The 27,911-nt window shown below is 43.5% G+C and overlaps 1 protein-coding gene across 3 annotated transcripts in view; it reads right to left on the reverse strand.

Moving 5' to 3' along the window:
* Nucleotides 1-1,476: 1,476 nt before the first annotated feature.
* FARS2 (phenylalanyl-tRNA synthetase 2, mitochondrial) overlaps nucleotides 1,477-27,911 on the reverse strand; it is a 293,048-nt gene continuing 266,613 nt past the window's right edge. Inside the window, exon 7 of one of the 3 annotated variants that reach the window (XM_048507442.1) lies at nucleotides 1,477-1,751. In XM_048507442.1, coding sequence (XP_048363399.1) covers nucleotides 1,613-1,751 — 139 coding nt within the window. In that variant the 3' untranslated portion in view covers nucleotides 1,477-1,612. The remainder of the gene's footprint in view (nucleotides 1,752-27,911) is intronic. The other 2 variants (XR_007245429.1, XM_048507443.1) reach the window with 2 other exon arrangements.

The raw sequence follows: 27,911 nt of genomic DNA on the forward strand, positions 1-27,911 counted from the left end.
TGCGGCAGCAAATCAACATTTTTTAAAAGTCTGCACAGTCCATCAAATCTCCAATAGTCAGTCAAAAGCATTGCTGGGCAAAAGTCCTACATGGCTCCACTCACTTACTAAAAACACTTGGCGGGTGCTAGGAAAAGTGTTGGTGGGCACGACTTTGGGGACTGAATTAATCTGCAGGAGGCTTCCTTCACCATCACTGTCAGACTTAAACAACATCAGTCAGGACTCTGTGTCATGCCTGTCAAACAGCATCCTGCCCTATGCAAAAGATTATTGAATTTTATTGGTTGGACTTTTTTTGCAGATGTAACAGGAAGACATTTAAAATTCCAGATGGGCTGGCAGGAGTAAGCAATGTCTACCTCAGGGGGTCTGCAACCTGCGGCTCTCCGGATGTTCATGGACTACAAATCCCATCAGCCCCTGCCAGCATGGTCAATTGGCCATGCTGGCTGGGGTTGATGGGATTTGTAGTCCATGAACATCTGGAGAGCTGCAGGTTGCAGACCCCTGGTCTACCTCCTTCTGTGTCTGCTCATTGGCAATTTACTCGTGGCACTGAGTATATAGTTCCTTCAGGTTTATTCTTGGTTATGTACACAGTTTCCCCTCTTCGACAGTCACCCTGTCCTCACATCAGAGAATCTCCAGTTTTAATACCACAGAATCCACACACACACACACACACACACACACACACACACACACACACACACACCACAGAATCCATACATACATATATATATATATATATACACCACATATATGTATATATACCACAGAATCCATCCATCCATCCATCCATCCATCCATCCATCCATCCATCCATCCATCCATCCATCCATCCATCCATCCATCCATCCATCCATCCATCCATCCATCCATCCATCCATCCATCCATCCATTATATACATATACATACATATATATACATATACACATATACATACACACACACATACATATACATACATATATACATTCATATATGTGTATATATATGGGAAAACCTCACTGCGAAATAAACAGGTGTGGCATCAGTAGTGCGTGCAGTAATGGCCATTGTCAACTACAAACCCTCCCCTGGCGATCCCCTCCAGCCCAGTTTGTTTGAAAGCCAGACTTAAGGGGGGAAAAACACTAAAATACCTGGGAGGATGCACACCTGCAACACAGAACAGGTAGGTAGGAGATAATTTCAGCCCTTATCCTCCAGCCTACTGTTTCTGCCTCAAGTGTCCTTTCATCTCCCACATTAGTACTGTGAGGGAAAATAAGGGGTTGGGGACCTCATCCCCCCCCCCCCCCCCGTTTCCTTTTTAATACCTATTTTTTCCCTGATTCGAAGATGTTCATGGAGGACACGTGAATATACGGCCTGAGGCTCTACCATAAGTGTATCCCATCAATACAAAAATAGACAAACTTGTTTACAATTTAGTACAGCTGCCGGGGCCAATTAATAACATACAAAGATTACTTGACAAGGTCTTTATTAACATCAATAGAAAACGCTAGAAATAGAAAGTTACACTGTTGCCAAGAGGCTTCAATAGGATGGAGACTGCTTCTAACAGAATAAACAAAAATCAACCAACTCAAAATGACACGGTCAAAATCGTCCTTCTACTCCCAGCTCTCGGACAACGGCTTCCTCAATGGCTTGATGGAGGTGATTCACTTCCTTCTGAGACAGGGTTCTCCCCAAGTGTCGGTAAGTGATCTGGTAACAATGGCTGACCCTTTTCGTCCTAGAAAACAGAAAGCAGAAGTCGGATATTGTTTCTACAAGAAATTAGCAGTTAGCCCCCGCTTTTTCTTGCCATGTTGTTAGATATATTTCTCAAGTTACCTGTACAAGAGATGGAATTAGACTCATCAACTCCCTTTGGTAATACATAATTAACTTTTTACAGTGGAGAGAGCAGTAAAACCCATTTTTGTAGCCACACATGTTTCTAAAATGTACAGTTATCTCACTTTTTCATCTTTTCACATTTCCGACAGCTTTGAAATCTTATACCTCTGGTTACGCGGCCCACTCTAAATGTTCCTGTGGGAAAACATTTTGAAATGCTCAGCCTTAAACTGGTTCACACCTAAGATGGAATATAAGTGGCTGTAAGCAGAAGTTGAACAGGAGTTGCTAGTGTAGAGTAGGGGTGGCCAACCTATGGCGCTCCAGATGTTCATGGACCACTATTCCCATCAGCCCCTGCCAGCACGGCCATGCTGGCAGGGGCTGCTGGGAATTGTGGTCCATGAACATCTGGAGCACCATAGGTTGGCCACCCCTGGTGTAGAGCTTCTCATTCCAGTGGTACCCCTGGATTTGTTTTCTGTGCTCCACCCTGGTTTTGCAGTTTGGGCAGTGTTCTAAGCTGAACCCCAAAAGCTAAAACTAACCTTCGGGAGAATGACCAATGTGCAATAACAGATGCTTTTATATGGGTGCTGTGTGGTTTCTGGGCTGTATGCCCATGTTCTAGCAGCATTCTCTCCTGACGTTTCGCCTGCATCTGTGGCTGGCATCTTCAGAGGATCCTCTGAAGATGCCAGCCACAGATGCAGGCTCTGGCAACATCAGAAGACAATCTCTTAAAGTTAGAACACGCTATACAGTCCGAGACCATACAGCACTAAGTGATTCCGACATTAGCCTTGACAATAGATGGCATATATGTCAGTAGTGCAACTGACAGGATGGTTCTAATAATAAAGGAATACTTGGGAACATTTTGAAGTCTCATTAGAATTTAAAAGGACGGGTGTTTGACAAGAAAGACGATATTGCAGTGATCACAAACGTGTGCAATCTCAGGTATTTCCCCCCTAATCCATAAAGGCCTTTGGTCCAACCAATTTCATACTTTAAAAAAAACAGCAGTCCCACTTGGCCTTCTTGCTTCCACTATCCTCTGCAGACATCAGATGGGGCAGACCAGGAGAGTTAAAGGGCCTTGAGAAGCTTCCTGCCAAGGGTTGCCAACTCTGGATTGAGAAATACTTGGAGATGGGGGGGGGGGGGACCTGGGGAGATCAGGGTTTGGGGAGGGCAGGCACCTCAGGAGGGTATAACGCCAAACAGTCCACCCTCCAAGCAGCCATTTTCTCCAGGGGAGGTGAACTTGGTCTATAAAATTATGCATGGGGTAGAAAATGTTGACAGAGAGAAATGTTTCTCTCTTTCTCACAATACTAGAACCAGGGGGCATTCATTGAAAATGCTGGGGAGAATTAGGACTAATAAAAGGAAACACTTCTTCACTTAATGTGTGATTGAGGGTGTTTAGAATATGCACCACCACAGGAGGTGGTGGTGATGGGCCAATTAACCTGGATAGCTTTTAAAAAGGGCTTGGACAGATTTATGGAAGAGAAGGTCAATCTATAGCGGGGTGGAAACCTGGAACCTCCAGATGTTCAGGGTTCTATCAATTCCCAGCTTACCAGCCCTACTGGCCAATTGGCCATGCTGGACAGAGGCTGATGGGTATTGTAGTTCCCTGAACATCTGGAGAGCTGCAGGTTCCCTACAATCCGATCTGACGGCGGCTACCAATCTTGATCCTCCTTGATCACAAGAGATTTCAAATGCCTTAGCAGACTCAGGTGTGCTCAGAGCATGCAAGCAGCAGAAGGCCATTGCTTTCACATCCTGCATGTGAGCTCCCAAAGGCACCTGGTGGGCCACTGCAAGTAGCAGAATGCTGGACTAGATGGACTTTGGTCTGATCCAGCAGGCTAGTTCTTATGTTCTTATGTTCTTATGGTCATCTGGAAATCAACTGTAGTAGCTCGAGATCTCCAGATACCAATTCCTGGAAGGTTGGCCCAACTCTCTATTCCTGCCCTCATCTCTGCCATGTCCTTTATCTAGGGTCATGGGACCCACGATGGAGGAAGGAAAGGACTTGCTCAGGCAGAGAGTGGTGGTAAGCAATCACCTGCCAGACTCTCAATAAAGCGTACAGCCGAGCCGGCACTCGGAGATTTCCCTCATTTTGCCTGTGCAGTGGCTTATTCTCAAAGAAAGTGACTTCCTTGGTCCCCTGATTTGGCTATGCTGGGAGCCGAGGGCTCAGCACGCAGTAGGCCAACTCCCAAACATCACTTAATAACTGTCCCATAACAACCAGTAGCAACTGGCAACTTGGTACGAAACAGAACAACAGACTGCACACAGGAGAGGAGACAGCTTGGGACTTTGAGAGCAAAACAGTAACACTTGGTGATAATCCATTTGTTTCTGAACCAATGTAATATGGCCTAAAATAACCCTAAAAAACATATTCACGGCAACTCAGGACCCGATTTCAAACAAAGCTACTAGAAGGATGTGACTGAGGGAGAGAAAAAAGGTTAAATAACAGCCATTCAGGAGACATTTACAGTGCAGTCCTAAATTTGCGTCTACACAGAATCCCACTGAAGTCTCACATAGCGGGGCTTGCATTCTCTCAAGCTTGCAGGGGTTATTCATCTAAAACATCTGTAGCTGAACTCTTTAGTGTTTGCTCTGGCGCATTTGTGACATCCAGCACATACTGAGAGCCAGTATAATCATAGTAGATATGCCTCAGCACTGGAGCGGGAAATGGGTTCAGATCTTGGCACAGCCACCTTGAAAGGTGTTGTTAATAGTCCTCACGGCTGATTCACCCCTCGCTCTGCATTTGAAACTGGGCTAATTAAGTACAGGAAGTAACGGGGCAAACTGGCAACCAGTTCTGGGCAAAATCCTGAGTTGGATGCCCCCCCCCCACATGATACCCCCCCAGGAGTTTGGTGCAGTTTGGTTCAGGGGGCCAAAGTTGCCTAGACCCTCAAAACTGTAGTCCCACATCTCCTATTAGCTCCCATTACTGGAAACAATGGGGGGATCACGGGGACTCCCTTTGGGAGTCCATAACTTCAGACTCCCCTAGGAACCAAACCTCTCACCAAACTTTGGGGGTAGCCCACAAGGACAGTCTCCCTGATGATACATTGAAATTAGTGAGTTGCTGCTAGCCTAAAAAACTACCACCCACTGCAGGCCAAAAAATGGAAAACCACTAAAATACTCCAAAAAACAAACTCTCTGCATTTTGATGTCCCCCCACAAGGAATTGAAAAGTTGCCCTGGGCAGCTGCCCACCTTGCCCAATGGGCATTACGCCCCTGAATTGGTAGAAACCTCAAAGTGAACAGACAAGTTTAAGTTGACATTTTTCACACCCTTTGCCACCTAGGAATCTAAACCTCACCTGGGAAGTCAGTAGGGTGAACGGTTTAGCATGCTGGACTAGAATTGGGCAGACTCCGGTTCAAATCCCCAAGGCTTTGACAATCATTGGACTGGCTGACCTTGAGACTCTCAGCCCAACCTACGTTATAGGAGTGTTTCAAGGACAGAATGGAAGAGAGAAGAACCACCTGCTGCTGATCTCCTGGGTGGAGGAGTGGGATAAAAATGTGATGGATTGATGAAAAATGGACGCTTATTTTATTTATTTTATTGCATTTATATCCCACCCATTCCTGACTGTAGTCAGGCTTGGGATGGTACATACAAAAGCACAACTCTGAGGTAAAACTAATGATACTAAAAACCTGAAATATAGCCACAGATGGCGAATAATATAGTAACCTCCTTTGGCCCATAATTGACATCAAACAATTTTTCCTTGACCGTTTTCCCGGTGTCATTGTGGTGATGGGAGAGACCGGAGGGACCAGGTGATAAACAAAAGCAGGACAGAAAAAAAGCAGGGAGGGAGGTGCTCAGTTAAAGGGGTACCAGGTGGTAATTAGTGGTTGATGGTTGGGAAGCTGGCAAGATGGTGCAGGGACAATGGGTGGCCTCAACCAAAGGCCCAGTGGAAAATCTCTGTCTTACGGGTGCAGTGGAACTGATTAAGATCCTGCCAGGCCCTGCCAGGCCCCTGCCAGCATGGCCAATTGCAAGCCACTGTTGCAAAGAACACTGTTGTGATGTTTTTAACGGCTGTAATTCTAAGCCTTGGAACTTGTCGTAATGGTTCCCTTTGAGTCCATACAACTAAAGGACTAAGGGAGACATTATTTACCCAAGCTGCAGCTCCATCCGGTTTACAATTGCACAGCCTTTCCCCGCTTTTATTAAGCTTTAATTGATCTTAGTATCACAATATATACTCCAACAGCCTGAAGCTTGCAGGAAATGAAACACTGTAAATACAATGCAACCCAAGTCCTGGAGCAAGAGTGGGGGGTATTAAGAGGAAAACAGCATAAAGATAATACTGGATGAACTTTGATGTATCGGTGGTGGGGTGGTAAGAAACAACTCTAATCAAATAAATCAGCTGAACCAAGAAGTTACAGCATTTTTCTGTAATTTCGCAGCAGCGAATTTGGCCTCATGGAGAATGGCAAAGCCAGGAATTGGGAGTTCTGTGAATATTGCAGAGCATTTCTCAATATCAACTTAGCTGAACTCAACCAACTCTGTAGGCCGATGGTTCACTCCTGCAATGCCCTTCAAGTGATGGCCACTAACCTGGATAGCTTTAAAAAGGGCTTGGACAGATTTATGGAGGAGAAGTCGATCTTGATCCTCCTTGATCTCAGATTGCAAATGCCTTAGCAGACCAGGTGCTCAGGAGCAGCAGCAGCAGAAGGCCATTGGTTTCACATCCTGCATGTGAGCTCCCAAAGGCACCTGGTGGGCCCACTGGCGTAGGTAGCAGAAGCTGGCTGGACTCAGATGGACTCTGATCTGATCCAGCGAGGCTAGTTCTTATAAAGTTTTAACTCCAGGGGATAATCAGTGCACTGCTCACCTTGAAATGTAGAAATATGACTACATGTATGGAACAGGATGGCACACACTCTGCACTTAAAAAATTACAAAGTGATCAAGAACCAGAATGCAGACTTGCTTGGTGTGTCTTAAAAAAGAGGTTCTGCATACATAAACACTGGAGGGGAGGGAGGGTTCGCCACTCGGATGATCATTGTAAAATATTCCTAGCTGGAGGTATTCCTCTGCTAGGAAAAAATATTACTAAGTGATCAGAGAGATGACAAACAATTGAGGAGTTATTCTCTCCATTTGATGTTTGTAAAGCACCGAGTTCAACGAGCATTCCTGATTACTCTACACCATTCTATAAATTGTAAGTTGGCAGTTATTGCTCTTGGCTTACATCCACCTCATTGAAAAGAGGCACTGGCAAGTGTAATACCACCCAGTCAGCTGAAATATGATTTAAATCCACATCAGCATACATGTGCATGCCAACATAGACCTATCACACAGATGCATTTGATGCCTCTTGCCATATAACACTTTTAGAGCCAAAGTGCATAAAGAATTGAATCAAGCATAGAAAGGATGCTGATAGTTCAAATTGGTGTGCCATGTACTAGAGGATTGATGATCTACACTTGAGGGGCCAAACAGGGTTGCATGGAAAGGCAGAGATGGACCAAGGAATATGGAAGAGTCAGGTGTTAACTGAAAGACTGGCTAGTCCCTAAGTCACTCAAGATAGTGAGGGAGCTGCTTCTTCAGTATGGTTCTTAAATAATCATTGCTTCTGGTCCTTCTTCTAACTTTTAAGGTTTCTCAATTGCCAGAGACTAAAGCTGCTGTGTTTGGGTCTGCTTAAGCTGTGTGTAGGAAACATGGGGATTGATAGCCAGATTTGGTCCCAGTGCCCTGGTTAACTGATCTTCCTCAGTAGTGAAGGACTTATGGAGAATAGTAGAAGGAGCTCTGGGTTTGGCTCCAAAGGACTTTCCAGCAGAGGCCATCTTTGGGCTTTGGGATTCTCTGATGCTTCATACTGTCAGATGGAAAAGTTGGGAGACCTTCCTCATATGCTGAGTCTGCCTGCCAAGTTAGTTGGTGCTGAGCTCCATGACACTTCTTAGTAAAGTAAACAAATGGAATGATAACAAGAGAGTCCCTCTGGATACTGAGGGACCACATCTCCATTCATGACGAGGTAGTCTCCAATTGGCTCACCCCATGGTCAACCACGTAAGGGACAACTAAGTCCTAAAATTCTGGAATAAATGTGGTGGAGAATTTTTAGTCATACTCATGAATAGTATCCTTCTCTCTCCCTAGAGCAGTCTGATCACAAGCAGACTTTGGGACCATGGTCTAAAACAGGGGTAGGGAACCTGCGGCTCTCCAATTGGCCATGCTGACAGGGGCTGATGGGAATTGTAGTTCCTGAACATCTGGAGAGCCGCAGGTTCCCTACCCCTGGTCTAAATGTACATGGAATTTGGGGGAGATGGATTGAATATTTTAGGAACTGGCGAAGAGGCTAAGGTTAGAATGCTGTAAGACTTTCTGACCTTAAGGCTGGAAACAGGGGGTTTTTTTAGCTGAAGATGGTATTAAAGAGGAAACACTGCCAATGGGGTGAACAATCATTTTTCTTTTGACTTTGATAAATAAGATTCGTGGGTCTTTCTATTGTTTCAAACCCCCCACAAAACTTGTCTAATTCAATGTGAAGTGGGGCAAAAAAAAGAGAGAGATCTGTATCAATTTTATTTTCCCAAAATAACATGGGCGCTTCCGCCTGGTGCCTTATGGCTACCTGGGGGCGGCAAAAACGCCGCCCCTCAGGCAGCCATTTGCACAGGCGCGGCTGCTTCGCAGTCAGCGCCCTTATTACCGCTTCCTTAGCACCCGAGCCGGCGTTTCCAGAGTGCGCTGGGGCGCTTTTTCTCTAAGCGCCAGCTGGAAGCCGCTACATTATGAACGGCAGCGGCTTCCCGGCACTTCCCCTCCCTCCCTGCACTTGCCCGGGCCTCCGTGCGTCGCCCGAGGCCTGGGGACCACGCCCTGCCCTGCGACGCTGGGCAGGCGGGAGCGGTGTCCTCAGGCCTCAGCGACGTGCCGGAGGCCCGGGGACATGCCGGGTCGGTCGGGCGACGGTGCTCTGCGGCGCCGTCATCCCGGCTCATGCGAACGGTCCTAGCGTCGTCAGGTCGGCGTCGAGTACGCCGACCCGGCCACTTCCGCCTTCATGCGGAAACGGCTATGGCATTTCTACTTGCAGAAGAGAGGATGGTTATTCCCACTTCAGTTCCCCACTCTGATGGCCTCAGGAACGAGACTGGCAGAAGGGATCAGAAGGCTGCAGCAGGAAGGGGAGTAGAACAGTCTCATTCTGCAGATTGTTGGATATTCTCCAGTGCTTACAGAATCTTTCTCCAACCCTCTTAAATGTAACTGTCAGCCTCAGTCATACTTATATCATTAAACACTTACACATTAGAAGAGGCAGGTGATTGTACTATGCCAAAAATGTCACTTTGCTGAAATACCATCTGTATGCGCTAGACAAGAGATGTTTAACTGGACAGATCTTTTCTCAGACAGGCAGCCACAACAATGCAGCCATCTGCTGACCTTGGACACCAAGGTTTAACAGCAGAAGTGCTTCCAAAAAAAGCAGGCACCTACAGATTGGAGAATCTTCAGCCAACAAAGAAAGAAAGAAACAGACAATGCACAATTGTTGTGGAAAACTACACCAAGGTAACATGTGTAAGATTATGATGCTAGGCTGGAACACGCACAGTCTTTTAATCAACTGCCCAAAATTATACATGGTTGAGAAAAGTCTCAAAGAAAGATACAGCCAGTGTTGCACAGATCTGGGAAACTCCAGCTGGAATTCCTGCTGTACCATTAAGTTTATTGAGTGACCTCAAGCCAGTTACACACATTCTACTGGATCTATCTTCATAGAGTTGTGAGGAAAAAATGAAGAAGAATGAACTTTATGCACTGCCCTGAACTCTTTGGAGGAAGGATGGGATAAAAACACACAAGTACAAACGTACAAATACATACGCATACCAACCACTCTCTCTGGGACCAGGGGACCCCTGTAAACAAAATGCCACGAATACAGGATGGCCTGCAGTGCACAGCGAGGGAGTGGGTAATGCTACTCCTCCTGCTGCAGAGAAAGTTGGCAGAGCATTCTGCCAGGGAAGAGGGAAGAAAGTGATTTTGCTCAATTCCGAACCATTCTCTGCAGTATGCCATGTCACTGGCCATTTTGTCTACAAGGATCCCTGGACATGAGATTCCCAACATTACCTTTTCAGGGGTCCCAGTGGCATTCTGGAGAAAGGGGAACACTGGGAGAACGTACCTTGATAGTCATGGTCCATAATATCCTAACAGAAAGTCTTCTTCAGAAAGTTTGAAACCAAAGAAAATCTATTTTATCACCCCAAAATGGAAATGCTGTAGGATATTTTATTTATTTGTTATATCGATACTCTGCCATTCTTCCACGCTGGAACTCAAAACCAACCAACCAACCAACCAACCAACCAACCAACCAACCATCCATCCATCCATCCATCCATCCATCCATCCATCCATCCATCCATCCATCCATCCATCCATCCATCCATCCATCCATCCATCCATCCATCCATCCATCCATCCATCCATCCATCCATCCATCCATCCATCCATCCATCCATCCATCCATCCATCCATCCATCCATCCATCCATCCATCCATCCATCCATCCATCCATCCATCCATCCATCCATCCATCCATCCATCCATCCATAGATAGTCTGGTCAGTGATTGAATGGGATGTACATACATACATACATACATACATACATACATACATACATACATACATACATACATACATACAGATATAGATAGATAGATAGATAGATAGATAGATAGATAGATAGATAGATAGAGAGAGAGAGAGAGAGAGAGAGAGAGAGAGAGAGAGATATAGATAGATAGATAGATAGATAGATAGATAGATAGATAGAGAGAGAGAGAGAGAGAGAGAGAGAGAGAGAGAGATTAGATAGATAGATATATCCCATTCAGTCTCAGACCAGACTAACCAGCTCAGTTTCAGCAAGATTGTTGGGTCACTTTGCCTTCAAGACCATACCCTGGCCTAATTAAAATCTATTTAATACCTCACTATATCTCACAATATCTTATTACTTCATACAATATCTTACTGTGATGGACAGAGGAATCAGCGAAATCACCTTCCCTACTCTGTCAACAGAAGTGCTGTTGCAATGGCAGAGCAGCTGTTCTGCTGGCAGAATGGTACCTCTGGATCCAGGCCATGGGCCATTTGATTTATCTTGGCTTATAAACAACATGCATTAGCATACATAATCCGCATTATCAAAAGAATACACAACTCTTAAATATATATAATGTCTGGTGAGAGAAGGTGAGCCAGAAGAATTTACCATCTTTTTGAGCAGACATGCATCATTGCTGAGAATTGACATGATATGGGCTTCAAAATTACAGACAGTACAAACAGATAAAATAAATATTTTGCCCAGAGTATAACCAGATCACAATCCAATATGTTGGATGATAAAAAAAGGAACATCTACCCAGAATGTAAATGTAATTTGGGAAACAAGCAAAGCTTTCGTAAGAGGGATTTTTAGAGAGCAAGAAATAATATGCGGAAAAGCAAAAAGAGAGGAAGAAGGAAAGTTAATGAAAAAATTGGCAATATTATGAAAGAGAACTAAAAAAAGGCCAGATTAAAAAAATATGAAAAAAATAGAATTTTTTCTAATTAGAGCTAATTTGAGCTAAATTAGAACAAAAAATATATGGGAAATGGAAAGAAAACCTAAATACCTAAAACAAAAAGAATGTGAATGGGCTAGCAACCAGGAAGATGGCTGACTACAAGATTAAGAAAACAAAAAGACTCAAGAATAATATCAAAAATTAGAGATGGGAAAGCAATGATAATTAGAGATGGGAAAGCAATGATAATTAGAGATGGGAAAGCGATGATGATGATGATGATGATGATGATGATGATGATGATGATGATGATGATGATGATGATGATTATAGTGGCCAAGATGATCCACTGGAATTTATGCAAGAATTACAACATAAGAACAGCTATGAACTGGTGGGAACATTGTCCAGAGAAAGTAATGGAAAATGAGAAAGTCAAGATCCTGTGGGACTTTCAAATCCAAATGGACAAAGTGTTGAAACACAATACACCAGACATCACCGTGATCGAGGACAAGAAAGTGACCATCATCGACATAGCAGTCCCCGGTGACAGCAGGGTCATTGAAAAAGAACACGAGAAAGTCACTAGATACTGCGATTTGAAAATCGAGCTTCAGCATCTATGGCACAAACCAGTTGAGGTCGTCCCAGTGGTAATCGGCACGCTGGGCGCCATCCCAAAAACATTAGGGCAGCACTTGAAACATCTTCGAATTGACAAAATTAACATCTGTCAAATTCAGAAGGCAGCCCTGCTAGGATCCGCACGAATACTACACCGATACATTACAACTTCCTAGGCTTCTAGGTGAGGCTCGAATTGTAATGAAGGCCAACAACCAGCTAAAGATCTGGCAGTTGTGAAATCTACAACAACAACAACAACAACAACAACAACAACTATCCCAAAAGATAAACAAGTATTAGAAGTAACAGATTTTAGACCCATTTCACTTTTTAAATGGATTATAAAATATTTGCAAATATATTAGCGAAAAGATTAAAGGAGTACTTGAAAAATTTTATAGGCAAAGATCAAGTTGGATTTCTACCAGGGAGAAACTTGAAAGACAATATAAGAATTGTGTTAGACATTATAGAGCATTTAGAGATGAACCCAAGTAGAAAAGCAGCTTTAATCTCCTTGGACGCTGAAAAAGGCTTTTGATAACATTAGTTGGTTATTCCTGGACTAGATTTCAACTACAATCGGAATTGTAGGAGAATTTGTAATCAGCTCTATCTAGAAATCCCAATATGCAACGATTTTAATGAATGGTTACTAAACAGAATCTTTCGAAATTCATCTTATGTTTAGAAATGTTGAATAGAAATGTTGTTATTTGAAATACCAACTCTGGCCATCTATTGAGATGTTGCTGTAACATAGCAGAGAGCAGGCCAGCAGTTCCTTCCACTGGCCACCTGCCATAGTATAGAAGGCACCATAACAGCAATCAATTGGGGGATAAGTGTACTAATACTGTATACACAAACATAATTAAACTGAAAGCAGCTAGCAGCGCAAAAGCTGTGTAATTCAAAACACAAAGTAAATGTTTTAACGTGGACTCTCGGGTCTAGAAGGACATTTTGTGGCAGTCCAGAGATGCTACAGCAGACCACCATCCAGGATGACTGAATGAGACATTGACCCCTTTGAGTTTTGGGACTGAAGCCTTTCTCTCTTTAAAAGAGACTTGTGTGAACTGAATATTTACCATGAAGAAGAAGAAGAAGAAGAAGAGTTTGGATTTATATCCTCCCTTTCTCTCCTGCAGGAGACTCAAAGGGGCTTTACAATCTCCGTGCCCTTCCCCCCTCACAACAAACACCCTGTGAGGTGGGTGGGGCTGAGAGAGCTCAGAAGAGCTGTGACTAGCCCAAGGTCACCCAGCTGGCGTGTGTGGGAGTGTACAGGCTAATCTGAATTCCCCAGATAAGCCTCCACAGCTCAGGCGGCAGAGCTGGGAATCAAACCCGGTTCCTCCAGATTAGATACATGAGCTCTTAACCTCCTACGCCACTGCTGCTCCTTGAAGTTTTGATGAGGTCAGGCATTTATCTGGATGCCGACTAGCTCTGTGGTTCTTTTGAGCCTATGTATAGTTCAGGGTCTACATGCTGATTCATGTCTGTATGACTGTATATGAAAGATTCATTGATGTATTCATACATACTTTCATGATATTGTATAGTTTCCAAACAATTTGTAAATAATACAAGACCAAAGAGTCCGAGTTAAAACATTTACCTTGTGTTTTGAATTACACAGTTTCCGTGCTGCTAGCAGCTTTCTGCACAATTACATTTAGTGTATATAGTGCAGAAAGCAGCAGGTTCCTGCTGCTACAATACCAGTATATTTGTATGAAATCACAGAAATGAAGAGCCAAGCTCTGGGTGTCCTCCATCCCATCCCATCCCATCCCATCCCATCCCATCCCATCCCATCCCATCCCATCCCATCCGATCCCATCCGATCCCATCCGATCCCATCCGATCCGATCCGATCCCATCCCATCCCATCCCATCCCATCCCACCTACTCTCTCAAAGCAAACCCTTCTGGAATTTTTCATCAGAATTGCTTTATGAGATGAGGTATGCCACTACATTAGAACCTTTGTGAAGTTTTGTTTTCTCTAGAGCACTGAAAAGTACATTGTCTATTGTAAAATGTAATCACTCCAGTTGGCCCTGAAGACAGCTTCAGTCATACAAGGCAGACAAAAGTGATGAGATATAATTACAAACGTAAATAACAACAAAACAAGTTAAGAACTGAAGAGTCAAGACACCCTGAGTCAAGGGCAAAGGGCAGGGAAGACAGAAATATTGTAATAAATACATGTTTGATCAGATTCTTGGCAGAACATTGATGGAACTTCTGAAAAAAAATCAAGTAGAGTAGCTTTAATTGCTGCCGCTGAAAAGCATGCATCTAGGTAGAGTTAAGGTGCTGTCGGGCTCTTGCCCATTCACAGAGCTTTGCAATGCTGTTACCCTTTTTGAGCTTTTTGCTGTCAAGTCACAGATGACTTATGGTGACCCACTAGAGTTTTCAAGGCAAGAGATGCTCAAAGGTAGGTCATGACCCTGATATTCCTCCGAGGAATCCCTTCCAAATACTACCCAGAGCTGACTCTGCTTAGCTTCTGAGATGTGAGAAGATCAGGCTACTGGGGCTATCCAGGTCAGGGTGTTGTTACCATCTTCCCAATTATTTCTTTGTGTGCCCCCTACTGCAAAAAAACCCCCATTTTAAAGGCACATCTGAAGAAGGCTGTCAGTATTAATCTTAGAACTCCCCGACATTAATCACATCATATCTAATTAATCCAGCATTGAACAACCACCACCTTCCAATTGGAAGTAAATGATCTGCCATTTAGTCAAACTGAGAGATGTGTCCTATTTTATTAAACCCTTACAAAATGATGGGGCTGGACTCCTGCATGGAGATACAGGGAACACCCACACACATCTCACAATAATTTGAAGTGTCACACCTTTTCTATCTCTATCGCTATCAGATCAAACCCCAAATGCTAAATAATTAGCAGGACTTTTTTTTTCAATTGCGTGTTCATACTAACAGGTACAAAGAAGTATAACTAAAAATTTGATTACTGACAGATTAAAGATGTATTCCGCAAAGAACTAAAAAGGGAATTTATAAAGGAATTTAAAACAGATTTGCCTTGTTGGAAGAAAACGGCAGGATCAGAGTAACAGAAGGAGTGTAGCCTTTCCCATTAACTTTTCATTCAATTCCTTGATTAACACTTTGGGAATGAGGGTCTCCACACTTGAATAGTTTATTATTACCGCATCAGGTCAGCAGAAAGAAAACAAAGAGGAATTCAAATTGTACATATATACAGGAATCCATAAAAGAAACCTCAACTCACAACATTATTACAACCTCCATAATCTAATACTGCTCCTTGTCTCAACATGGATCTAGGCTTATTACATGCTAACATACAAAATTTAGCTACCTGCAGAGATATACAAGGAACCTGGTCTCCCAATAAAATTCTTGAAAGAGCTAAGGCTCATTCCGCACACGCAAAATAATGCACCTTCAAGCTGCTTTCACAACTGTTTTTGCCATTCCGCACAGCTTCAAAGAGCCCTGAAAGCAGCTTGAAAGTGCATTATTCTGCGTGTGCGGAATGAGCCTAAGTTAGAGTCACCTGGAATTGAGTTAATATAGCGAATTAACAATGGTTGAATTAGAGACTTCCTTTCCTCTTTGTGGAGCTCACAATGCAGCAAGATGTGTGACATAGAGTCTTCTTCCCCTGAATTGCAAACACATACCCTCCTGTGCCTTGGGATTTTTTGAAATCTTCCCGCCAAATGGGCAGATGGAACAGCATCAAAACGGACCCTAGAAAAGGCCCAGCAGCATTTTGCAGATGTAATATTAGATAAATAAGGGGCGGCCAAAATTCCCGACCAGGATTTCGGGTTTCCACAGTGATTCGACCTAACAGTGAACACACATTCAAAACAGCGAACAAACATTCAAAACATTGCCACCTTGCAAATGTGCCGAGTGCTACTTCTCGCATGATCACTAGCTGTAACCATGGTTTTGACAAAAATAGATTATGAGATGCTTTGCTTTTAACAGCATGGAAATAAATAAGGAAACAGTGCCGTATTAGATGCGATAGGGTTGCCAGTCATGGCTGTAGCTGTATTTTGAGCTCCTCTCCCTGTCTGCCATAATGTCTAGTAATGTAAAAGCTTGAGATCATAATTTCCTTGCCTCTATCCAGCAGAAATGGGGGCTGTGGTATGATGACATCAGAACTGTTGACATGATGACATCAGACTGTTATTTCCGTTCCTGCAGGCATGGTTGGCAGGAGGAGGAGTTAACAGGGAGCCATTTTGAATTGCAACTGTTCATTCTAGATCTGCTCAAACAGATACAGTTGCATGTGTTTTCCACCAAGGGTGGATTGAGATCTCGGCTCTATGAAACCCTCCTCCAAAAGTCTGCACCGCTAGGTGCAAATTACACCAATACACTTTTTCATGGTACAAACTAGAACGGGACCCTAATCCTGGGTCTTTTGTGCCCATTTGGTCTCTCCAGGTGAAGTATACATAACCTTCAAGTCAGATTCTCAACTGTGCACTTTTCTTCACATCAGAGAAGCCCCGTGGTTTCCAAGAGTAGGCAAAGCTCTTTCTCTGACCAAGAAAAGAGGAGTACAGCAGTATGTGTTCTGATTCTTTTGGCTTTTCTGCTCCTCCCCGCCTTCTCCCGCCCATGCAAGAGCAGTTCCACCAAAATTTCTGGGGAATTGATAGATACCTTTTTGTTTTGTTCTTTAATTTAAGCACATTGTTTCGTTTGTCCCAGGAGTGATAGATCAAAAGAATGGCTCCTTTTTTTTAAAAAAAAATAAGAAACTGCCAGCAAACAACCATCCCAACACAGAAGCATTCTTCTCAGGGGCAGGTAAAATGGCGGCTAGGCTCGGGGGAAGCAGCAGGGTACCACCTTGCATGTAAACAAGGAAATGTGGGAAGATTCCACTGCAAAGCACACAGTGGTGCAGAAAACCTTAAGTGCATAAACTCCATGATGCGACTGGCCTCTACCTGGGCCAGGGCTTTTACGGTCCTGGCCCCTGCCTGGTGGAACACCCTTCCATCAGATGTGCGGGCCCTGCGGGACCTTGGAGAATTCCGCAGGGCGTGTAAAACGGTTTTGTTCCACCGGGCTTTTGGTGAGGCCGGCCGCGGACCCCCCCCCCCTTCCAGGATGCCCCTATGTTGCGTGCCATTTCATCATCAGCACGTCCAATATAATATCTAACTGCCACTGCCACCCCCGCCCGGCCTTGGGATCGGGCGCCACACATATTTATAATGCTACTGTTATGTATATTGTACTGATGCTGCTTGTTTTTATGAATTTTGTAAATTGTTTTAACTTGTTCTAATTTATTTTATTTGGTATATGTTGTTTTGGCCATTGTATGTTTGGCCCAGTGTACACCGCCCAGAGCCCTTCGGGGGTGGGCGGTTTATAAATTTGATAGATAGATAGATAGATAGATAGATAGATAGATAGATAGATAGATAGATAGATAGATAGATAGATAGATAGATAGATAGATAGATAGATAGATAGATAGATAGATAGATAGATAGATAAAAGGCCTTCGTTTCTGCTTGCGCTGCTCCCTTCGATTGCAGAGATAGTCCTCTACTGCAAAGAGCATTCCTCTTGAACGAGGTATGTTTCATCTCATCCAAAACCAGTGCCAGAGGAGCACATTCTGCAATGGAAAGGTCACACGTGGAAATAATGATTAGGATCCAGGCCTCTGGCTTAATTTTGCCTAATTTATTCTATATCCATGATTAAAAGGCCATTTGGATCTTTCAGAGGGTTTTAGGAAGTTGCGCAAGAAGGAATGATTTAAAAAATGGAGAAATGAGAAATTTTGAGGCTGGCTTTAGAGAAGCCTTTAGAATAGCATGCCACTCTTGTCACCTTTTGGCATCGTGCAGTGGCTCTGCATTCACCTCTGCAGTGCTTTTAGTGAACGTTGCGACTATGACTAGCATATGTATCTTCAGGAATGCAGTATCTTCGACTGGCTCATAAATCATGATATGCGGATGCGGTTGTTTTTGCACATGATCTTGTAGACATCTTGGCATAAGCAAATGGCTCATGGATTCAACAAGACTGAAAGGCACTTGGAGTGGAGCAGAAGGGGCAAAAGAAAGAGGGGCTTCTCTTTCTGTGCCATTCCAACAAACACCAATGGACTGCAAAAGCTTCTGCTGCCTAGTTGAGCCATGGCTTAGGTCCATCATGGCTGGAAATCAGAGTGTGAGATGAGGAGGGCCATGCCATAACCCAATCCTTCCAGTTCCCCTTGCCCTACAAAGTCCTGCCACATCTCAGAGCCTGGGGTGGCCTCATACATTGTGGGTACTTAAAAAGGCAGGCCCCAGGTCAGTCTAGGACAGGGGTCTGCAACCTGCAGCTCTCCAGATGTTCATGGACTACAAATCCCATCAGCCCCTGCCAGCATGACCAATTGGCCAACTGAAGAGAGAAAGAGGGTTGTGGGTGAAGCTCAACCCACCTCCCTCTCCATTTACTGGGGGATCTCCAAAGGCTCACCTTGAAAAGATGTTGGAGAATTTGGCAACCCTGGATACCACACAACGGGAGTTGGGCCTTGATAGGCTCACTAACTAAGGTTACTGACCCAACAAGGCATCCTTCCAACCATGTATTTCAGGCGAGGGTTTGCAGAATCAAATAGAAAGTCTATTTGCCTATCCAGAGAATCAGTATTTATGGTTGTTAATAAAATTATCATTAAATGCCGCATGCTAGAGTTGTATAACCTCAGGTAGATATTCCATGGACACACTGGCAATGTCTGTGTTTGAGCATGTGTGGGAAGGAGGAGGGTTCTAAACTTGTGTTTTGCCCCAGGTGAGATTCTGCCCTATGCTACACTGACCAGTTATGTGAACTTTAGAAGAACAATCATGCAAGCAAAGGCAACTTGAATGAACCCAAGAAGAACAATAACCTTTTGATAACATGTACAACAAAGATGGAGGGGAAGCTAAGCAGGGTCAGTATTTGGAAAGAAGACCATGAAAGAAAACTCTGCAGAGGAAGGCAGTTGCAAATCACCTCTGCTTCTCACTTGCCTTGAAAACCCTTTTCTGGGGTTGCCATAAGTCAGCTGACAGTACTTTCCACACACACACATAGCAAAGACACAACAACAGTTTCCCTTATAAATACTGGAGTTGGCAAAGAGCAGTTGTAATGCTTATAAGTTGGCAAAGAGCAGTTCCAAGAAGCAGCAGTGGCATAGTGGTTAAGAGCAGGTGCATTCTAATCTGGAGGAACAGGGTTTGATTCCCCGCTCTGCCGCTTGAGCTGTGGAGGCTTATCTGGGGAATTCAGATTAACCTGTGCACTCCCACACACGCCAGCTGGGTGACCGTGGACTAGTCACAGTTTTTCGGAGCTCCCTCAGCCCCACCCACCCCACAGGGTGTTTGTTGTGAGGGGGGAAGGGCAAGGAGATTGTAAGCCCCTTTGAGTCTCGTACAGGAGAGAAAAGGGGGGATATAAATCCAAACTCCTCCTCCTCCTCCTCTTCTTCTATTTATTAGCTATACATGGATCATTTTTTTCTTTGGTTTCTGCAAGAACAAGGTGGGATGTTTCCTGTACAAAACAGAATTCCAGCTGTTTCAACTGCTCACAACTGCCTAGAGAATTTAATTAAGGTCCCAGGTTGGCTTCTAATGAAAATGACACACAATGTAGGCAAGGTGATACCTTTGATTGGACTAGGTGATACCTTTGATTGGACCAACTTTTGTCAGAAAAAGCATGCAAATTTTCCAGTTTACAGAGTGAGGCTGAAAAGTTAACATTAATTTCCATCAGAAATACAGATCTGTGAAATACTACACTCTAATACTTCCTATTGGAGTAGGTCAATATCATAGTCAATATCATAGTTTGCAAAGGAAGTGCTCAAACAACAGATTATTTAAACTGGTGATTTGCTCAGTGTCACAAGACCAGGAATGTGGGAATCCAAGCCTGTCTTATAAATCCTGGGTTCTTTTTTCCAGATACTCAAAAACGCTGAGTTTCCAAAGATTTTATTGAAAAAACAAAAAATAAGAAATGTTCGAATACATAGATTTCTCAGCTATATCATCATTCCAAGCAGGTTTTATTTCAGAGTTGGGATCAGGAGTTTCTTTCTCCTGCCTGGCCTGGATCAGAATTCCCTTTGTTCTCTCTCATCAAGTAAACTTTCCTGGTCCCTTCCTGTAAATCAAATTTTTTGATCTACAACTATTCGGTCATTAGCTTCCTATCCGGAGATCAAAGGTCTTTGTCAAGCTAGTGTGAATCCGCCTGATACTGTAACTGGAACAACCTCTTCATACTCAGTATGAATAAGAAGACATGTTTTCAGATGATCTCACATCAGTGGAGCCAACAGCAGTGCATCCACTACACTCTGCCCCCTTTTAGTCCCGCAACAAAAAATCTGGAATGGTGATGTTTCTAAAAAGCAGTAAGAGGAAGTAGCTGAATAAGCCTTCCTATTTCAATAAGACAATTATAGAAGGTTGAGAAAAGCAGCTTTTTCAACAGTAGAGGTTTATTAAAGAATATCTATAATCTTAATCGCTGGACGCGGATTGGTGAATTGTGCTGGTCCAGTGTGGAGAGATACCACTTGGGACAGTAAAGAGAAGAGAACATAATCAAATGGGTTTGGTCACTTGGGAGAGTATGTCTGTGAGAAATCCAGATGCATCTCCTTGTCACAATTCTTAGAGGAGGTATAAAACCCGCATCATCTTGAGTGACAATAATATTGCAGTCTGGGAAAAAGCAATCACTCCTTAACGAAACACTATCAACTACATCTGGAACACATGAGCAATAAAAGTAGGCTTATTGATTTGACAACATGATAGCAGTGGAACTTGTATTTGGATAATCACAGCCTAAGGCTTAATCCAGTAAACTACCAAGGAGTCAATTTGCTCAAGCTCCCACAAGTTCTATTCAGATACAGAAGAGAGCAGGACTGTTCAACATTGCTTACTGTGTTTGGCAAACAACATGAAGACTCTGGATTATTTAGGGCAGGCATATGTAGCACACACCTTCTTGGACTTCTGCCTTTGCCTAATCAGTAGGGCAGTTCCTTTTGTATATTAGCTCCTGCTCTCAGCTGCAAGAACCTGGAACTGGAGAACAAAATTATAGGGCTGCAGTAAAAGTAATGATAAATTGCAGTTCATATGCTGTGACTTGATTATGTCGGAATGTTGGCTGGCCCACTAAATCTCATTTGTTGGAAAGCCCCTGGGGTTACACTGGTCACTGGCTGAGAATGGGGGCGAGGGTCCGGTTGCCAGGTCCAGGTTGGGAAACTCCTGGAGATTTTGGGAAGGGACCCGATGAGGACAGGGACCTCAGTGGGAAAGAATGTCACAGAGCCCACTTTCCAAAGCATCCATTTTCTCCAGCAGAACTGATCTCTGAAGATCAGGTGTCATCTGGGAGATCCCAGGTCTAACCTGGAGGCTGACAACCCTAAAAGTCACACACCAGGCATTTAAACCTTTTATATTCAGTTCATGAACCATGATTTGTACTAATATTTGAGTCTTTGAGTACTAATATTTGTACTAATACTTGAGTCTCCTGCAGGAGAGAAAGGGGGGATATAAATCCAAACTCCTCCTGTTCTGCCCTGCCCTGCCCTGCTCCCTGCCTCTGCTTCCCTGCTCCTGCTCCCTGTTCCCTGCTCTCCTGTCCCTGCTCTCTGTTCCCTTCTTCTTCTTCTTCTTCTTCTTCTTCTTCTTCTTCTTCTTCTTCTTCTTCTTCTTCTTCTTCTTCTTCTTCTTCTTCTTCTTCTTCTTCTTCTTCTTCTTCTTCTTCTTCTAATAGGCTTGCTGTGTCGTGTGAATGCTTGAATCCCAGTTTGATTCCAATATGTTCAGTAGAACTAAATCCAAGTGTAGGGCACTTTTACACATGCAGCATAATGCACTTTCAGTCCACTTTCACAAGTGTTTGCAAGTGGATTTTGCTATTTCGCACAGTAAAGTCCAGCTGCGAAGTGCATTGAAAATGGATTGAAAGTGCATTATTCTGCATGTGAGAAAGTGCCTGTGGTGTTGCAGTGTAGAGCAGCAGCATAACAACCTCAACAGAAGTGAAATTTGCTTTTTAAAAATTCCCTTTTTAAAGATCATTTCATTGTTTCAAAGTGTTTCAGTTCTCTCTCAAAATATCTCTTTCCCATGTGATTAGTTTTGTAGAAATAATAGGCCTGGAGTAGAAAGAGAAAAGGACAAAGAAAGGAAAAGCTTCCAAAAGAGTCAGCTAAAGATTTAATGAATCCTTTGCAGAGACTACAATGGCTGCCTTTTAATACTTTTGAATGCAAAAATAATGAAAATGCTGCATTCAGTCATATAAAACTGGATTCAGTCATATAACCTAGATTCAGTCTTATAAAAGAAGAAGAAGAGTTTGGATTTATATCTCCCCTTTCTCTCCTGTACGAGACTCAAAGGGGCTTACAATCTCCTTGCCCTTCCCCGCTCACAACAAATACCCTGTGAGGTGGGTGGGGCTGAGAGAGCTCCGAAAAGCTGTGACTAGCCCAAGGCCACCCAGCTCGCATGTGTGGGAGTGCACAGGCTAATCTGTGGAGATAAGCCTCCACAGATCAAGCAGCAGGGTGGAGAATCAAACCGGGTTCCTCCAGATTAGAATGCACCTGCTCTAAACCACTGCGCCACTGCTGCTCCTGACAAGAACACAAAATCTATATTCTGATGGATATTTTCCCCTTGAAATGTCAAACAGAAAGGATACAGTGAAAAAAATTAATCATTACACTAAACCAGGGATCTGCAACCTGCGACTCTCCAGATGTTCATGGACTACAATTGGCCATGGTGGCAGGGGCTGATGGGAATTGTAGTCCATGAACATCTGGAGAGCTGCAGGTTGCAAACCCCTGCACTAAATCATAGCTTAGTACTAGGTAATGAGCCTTCAAGAATCCTGAGGTTTGTTGGGATAACCTCTGCTCTTTCTTTCTTTCCTCTGCTTGAGCACCACATGTTAATTACCCATGTCCAGAGTGCTAGATTTGCTATTAAACCCCAGCCAGCAAGTTTGGTCTATACCTGTGGTGGCGAACCTTTGGCACTCCAGATGTTATGGACTATAATTCCCATCAGCCCCTGCCAGCATGGTCAATTGGCCATGCTGGCAGGGGATGATGGGAATTGTAGTCCATAACATCTGGAGTGCCAAAGGTTCACCACCACTGGTCTATACTAGCTTTGCAGATTAGGATGCCAAGCTCTGTTTTGTTTCCCGCTTGGAACCCAAGTTTGCAGGGCTACCACAAACTAGAGTTTGCCAGTGGTAAAGGCAAATTGGTTTGCCAACACCAGGAAACAACTCATTTACCAGCAATACACAAACAGACGGAGGAAGCAGATCCTGGCTTCTTAAAAGGTTATTTTATAATAGTATCAAACCATGGCTTGGCCTGGCATCTAAACTTAGCCGACACAAGATGCTTACATATTTCTGAGAATAAAATATGACCAATTAAAGTCAAAAGTTACAGTAATTATAAACCATTCACAGTAATAATTAAATATGCCTTCAGAGGCAGATTTATGTTCAACATTTTAACATGGGTTTTTAATGCTGGCAATGGGGTGGGGAGGAATAAATCACAGTCCGGTTTTTTAAACAGATGTATGTGTTACAACATTTTTACTGAGCCAAGGGAAGTGGGGTGGGGCGGGTGGGGGGGGGAAGAGAATGTTAGGCACTCAATACCAGTTGCTGATCTCTCACCTCTTGGGGCATTTTCATATTCAAGCTGTGGCTGTAAATGAGGTTGCAGCTTGATATGAAGAGAGCTTAAATTAGAAAATCATCACCACCGTCGGCATAATTAATTCCAGGATAACAGGTCCAGGTTAGGACACAAGAATAAGCCTGAATAGGAACCCTATTATCATTTTCATCCAGCAAAAGAAATTACTAATGACAGTATGCTACATCTATGCATACAACCTCCCCTTCCCGACTAATATATTTTTTTAAAAAACTCTGAGTTCTGAGGGGAGAATTAGAAGGGATGAGACATGATGGGATAGGTACCTCTTAGCATTTGCCAATTACCTCCTGAAAACGTCTCCACATTAGTGTTACTCAATGAACATGGTTTAGGAAACTTGATGCTACTTGGTCCTTACTAAGGTTCATCGCTGGTATCTCAAAATGAACCTGTGCCCTTAAAATGAATACAGATTAAGAGTTTGTTCAAAAAGAATTATGTTAACACTGAAGTGAGGGGGGACATGTCACCACTGTTGTATTTTTTTAAAAAGAAACTTGGAACAAACCAACCCAAGCTTTCCAGATATATATATAGACCTTGATTTTTCAAAAATGAAATTTACACTTCAAAACCAAAGTGCAATATAAAGGTTTCTTGGAGCAAAATCAGTGGAGCTCTCTTCTCATTTCCTAAATGCTTTAATATGAATTTTCCTGGAAATTCTATTGCTCTTAGTCATCACTCACTAACCTACACACATAATTAATACAGAAGAAGTGGAGAAAGATGAAATATTAAATAAGCAAATTCAATAATCAAAGAAGTTGGCAGTTGCCTTTAGCTAAGCAACTAATTAACCACAGTAAGGACTTTTGTAAAAAAAGAAAGAAAAAAAAGACAGGCTGCTTGCGCATCTGCCACAATGGCGACAATATGGGAGATGCACACAACATTATCAGCACAGTTATGGGGGTATTGAAACCATTTCTAGTGCAGTAAAATGCTGGTACGGGGATCATGCTGGCTGGGATCTTTTAGTTCAATACATTTAGTTTAAACCAGTAATGTTCACTGGAAAATGATAGTTTCTGTGCTGTATCGTCATTTTTTAAAGGAAGGTTATCAGCTTTAAGAATGCGCAGGACTATTGTTGTCATATTGTGAAAACTTGTTGGGTTCCATGTCCATTAATATCAGATTGGATGCTTGCCCACAGTTTTTTATGACAGATTTTTCTGAACAGTTCTTCATCAAATGGTATCAAAATATTAGGGAACGTAGCGCATCCTTTATTCTAAGGACACCCCTCCCCACTGCATAATTCAAGTAAAGCGTTATAGCCCCTTGTCCATGATGCCCCCAGTCATTCTCTCAGCAGAGAGCAAAAATATGTGGAAATGGCTGCCACCTGTTGTTACTGTCTTTCTTTTCCTACCAAACTAGTAACTTTGGGGTTATACTTTGTCCAGGGCCCACTAGGGTCTTAATGTGACTCTGGGCAAGGGAGAAGAAACAAGGGATATGCTCAGTGGTGGGATCCAAAAATTTTAATAACAGGTTCCGATGGTGGTGAGATTCAAACAGTGGCGCCGTCGCACACACGTACCTCCAGTCCCTATTGTGCAGGGAGGTTGCTTTAGTAACCCCTTCTCGGCACTCAGAAAAAATTAGTAACCACTTCTAGAGAAGTGGTGAGAACTGGTTGGATCCCACCTCTGGATGTGCTGCTTGAGATGGTTCAGGATTTTCTCTCATGCCATCTTCCTGGTCTTCTTCTTCTTCTTCTTCTTCTTCTTCTTCTTCTTCTTCTTCTTCTTCTTCTTCTTCTTCTTCTTCTTCTTCTTCTTCTTCTTCTTCTTCTTCTTCTTCTTCTTCTTCCTCGTCGTCCTCGTTGTCCTCATCGTCCTCGTCTTCGTCTTCTTCTTCTTCTTCTTCTTCTTCCTCTTCTTCTTCTTCTTCTTCTTCTTCTTCTTCTTCTTCTGGTTGAAAATGTCCCCCACCCCACATCTTCAAACTGTTGGAGGCAAAATAATTGTGCCTTCAAGTCCTGAAAGGCTTTCTTCCTCTGTGTGTGTGTGTGTGTGTGTGTGTGTGTTCTTTCTCTCTGTTTTTTTAAAAGTTCCCAGTGCTTAAAGTGAGAATTTCTGTGAGAATTTCTGAATGGGGAAACGGAACACACAAGGAAAGAGCTAGCCCCTCAGCTCCAGCATGTTTCTTCCAAGCAAAAGCAGCCATGTTTCCTTTTGCATGAATTCCAATGAGCTCTGGAGCTCCCTTAGAACACTGCGGCAGGTTTGACATCTTGTAAGCACCTCCCAGACCATTCACACCTGCATGTAGAAAAGCAATTGATTTCTGTTTGGACATACTGCAGACTTCAGATTAATTGAAACAAAACTGATTTTTTATTATGTGCACGCATCAAAGTTTTTCTCCTGAAACATAGGTCCCTTACACACAGCAAATGTATAACAGGATGCAGTTGGGATAAAGGAACCCATTTTCCTGTTTTTGCGTTCACATGCATCCGTGCAGACAGCGATTGGAGCTCATGGAAACAGTCCGGGGTTGCTGTCATGCCTTCGCAAGGAAACGCGTCTATTTTTAAAATTTAACTTTCCTCCGATGTGCAGCTATGCAGGCATGCACAAATGAACCCCCACAGCCATGCTGATGGCTCACGAAACAACCATCTGCACCTGCGTAGCTAGGCAGACATAAGCTGTGAATTTTAAAAAACACGGAAAAAGGAGTCGAATAAAGCGTCTCCTGACTGACTGTTTGCTTGCGAGCGGCTGCAACCTGGGATTTTTGAAATGACTCGCTAGGTGAGCGATTTTCAAAAAACCTGGTTTAGGGGGAAATAACATGGGGCAGACTCATTTTAGGGGTGGAATCTGCATTGGTTTTTTTTTTTAGCATCCTATACCCGTGTTTATTGGCCATAGTTAACCAAATGCAAAAAGAATGGAAAGCCTGGGAGTGTTCTATTTTGCTAATGTAAGAGAGACTGGTGTCCGGCCCTCCTGCTGTGATGTATAAAAGATGGAGATGGAGTCGGACATGCATACTGTAAGTGTGCCAATTCGTATATCCCTGAGCCAGAGCCAGCGACTCCCTTGAGTGGACCCAGTCAAGGCCTACTTCCCTGGTAGGCTTTCTAAACAGCAAAGCCATTCGTTCAGAAGTGATGGGAAGCTGTTTTCCCTGCCCATTGACAGGAAGAAGAAGAAGAAGAAGAAGAAGAAGAAGAAGAAGAAGAAGAAGAAGAAGAAGAAGAAGAAGAAGAAGAAGAAGAAGAAGAAGAAGAAGAGAAGAAGAAGAAGAAGAAGAAGAAGAGGAGGAGGAGGAGGAGGAGGAGGAGGAGGAGGAGGAGGAGGAGGAGGAGGAGTTTGGATTTATATTCCCCCTTTCTCTCCTGTAGGAGACTCAAAGGGGCTTACAATCTCCTTGCCCTTCCCCCCTCACAACAAACACCCTGTGAGGTGGGTGGGGCTGAGAGAGCTCCGAAAAGCTGTGACTAGCCCAAGGTCACCCAGCTGGCGTGTGTGGGAGTGTACAGGCTAATCTGGATTCCCCAGATAAGCCTCCACAGCTCAGGCGGCAGAGCGGAGAATCAAACCTGGTTCCCACAAAATAATGTTATTTGGGGAAAATAAAGGAACTTTTGATGGACGGTCTTCTGCTGCTGAGAGTTTCACATAAATGACAATAAATGGTACCTACAAAAATATGAGACTTCTCCCAGAGAGAACATTGGTTCCCTTCGTGATGAGCATATGGAATTTGGCTGCCCCAAGCTTCCGGAGAGCAGACTAGGAACTTTTTTTGCCACATTCATTACTCATAACTAATACAAAGTTAATCTCCACATCACACGGGTTTAATGCTTTAACTGAATTCCATATGGGGGG

Source organism: Sphaerodactylus townsendi, linkage group LG09 (assembly GCF_021028975.2).
Source record: "Sphaerodactylus townsendi isolate TG3544 linkage group LG09, MPM_Stown_v2.3, whole genome shotgun sequence".
NCBI lineage: Eukaryota > Metazoa > Chordata > Lepidosauria > Squamata > Sphaerodactylidae > Sphaerodactylus > Sphaerodactylus townsendi.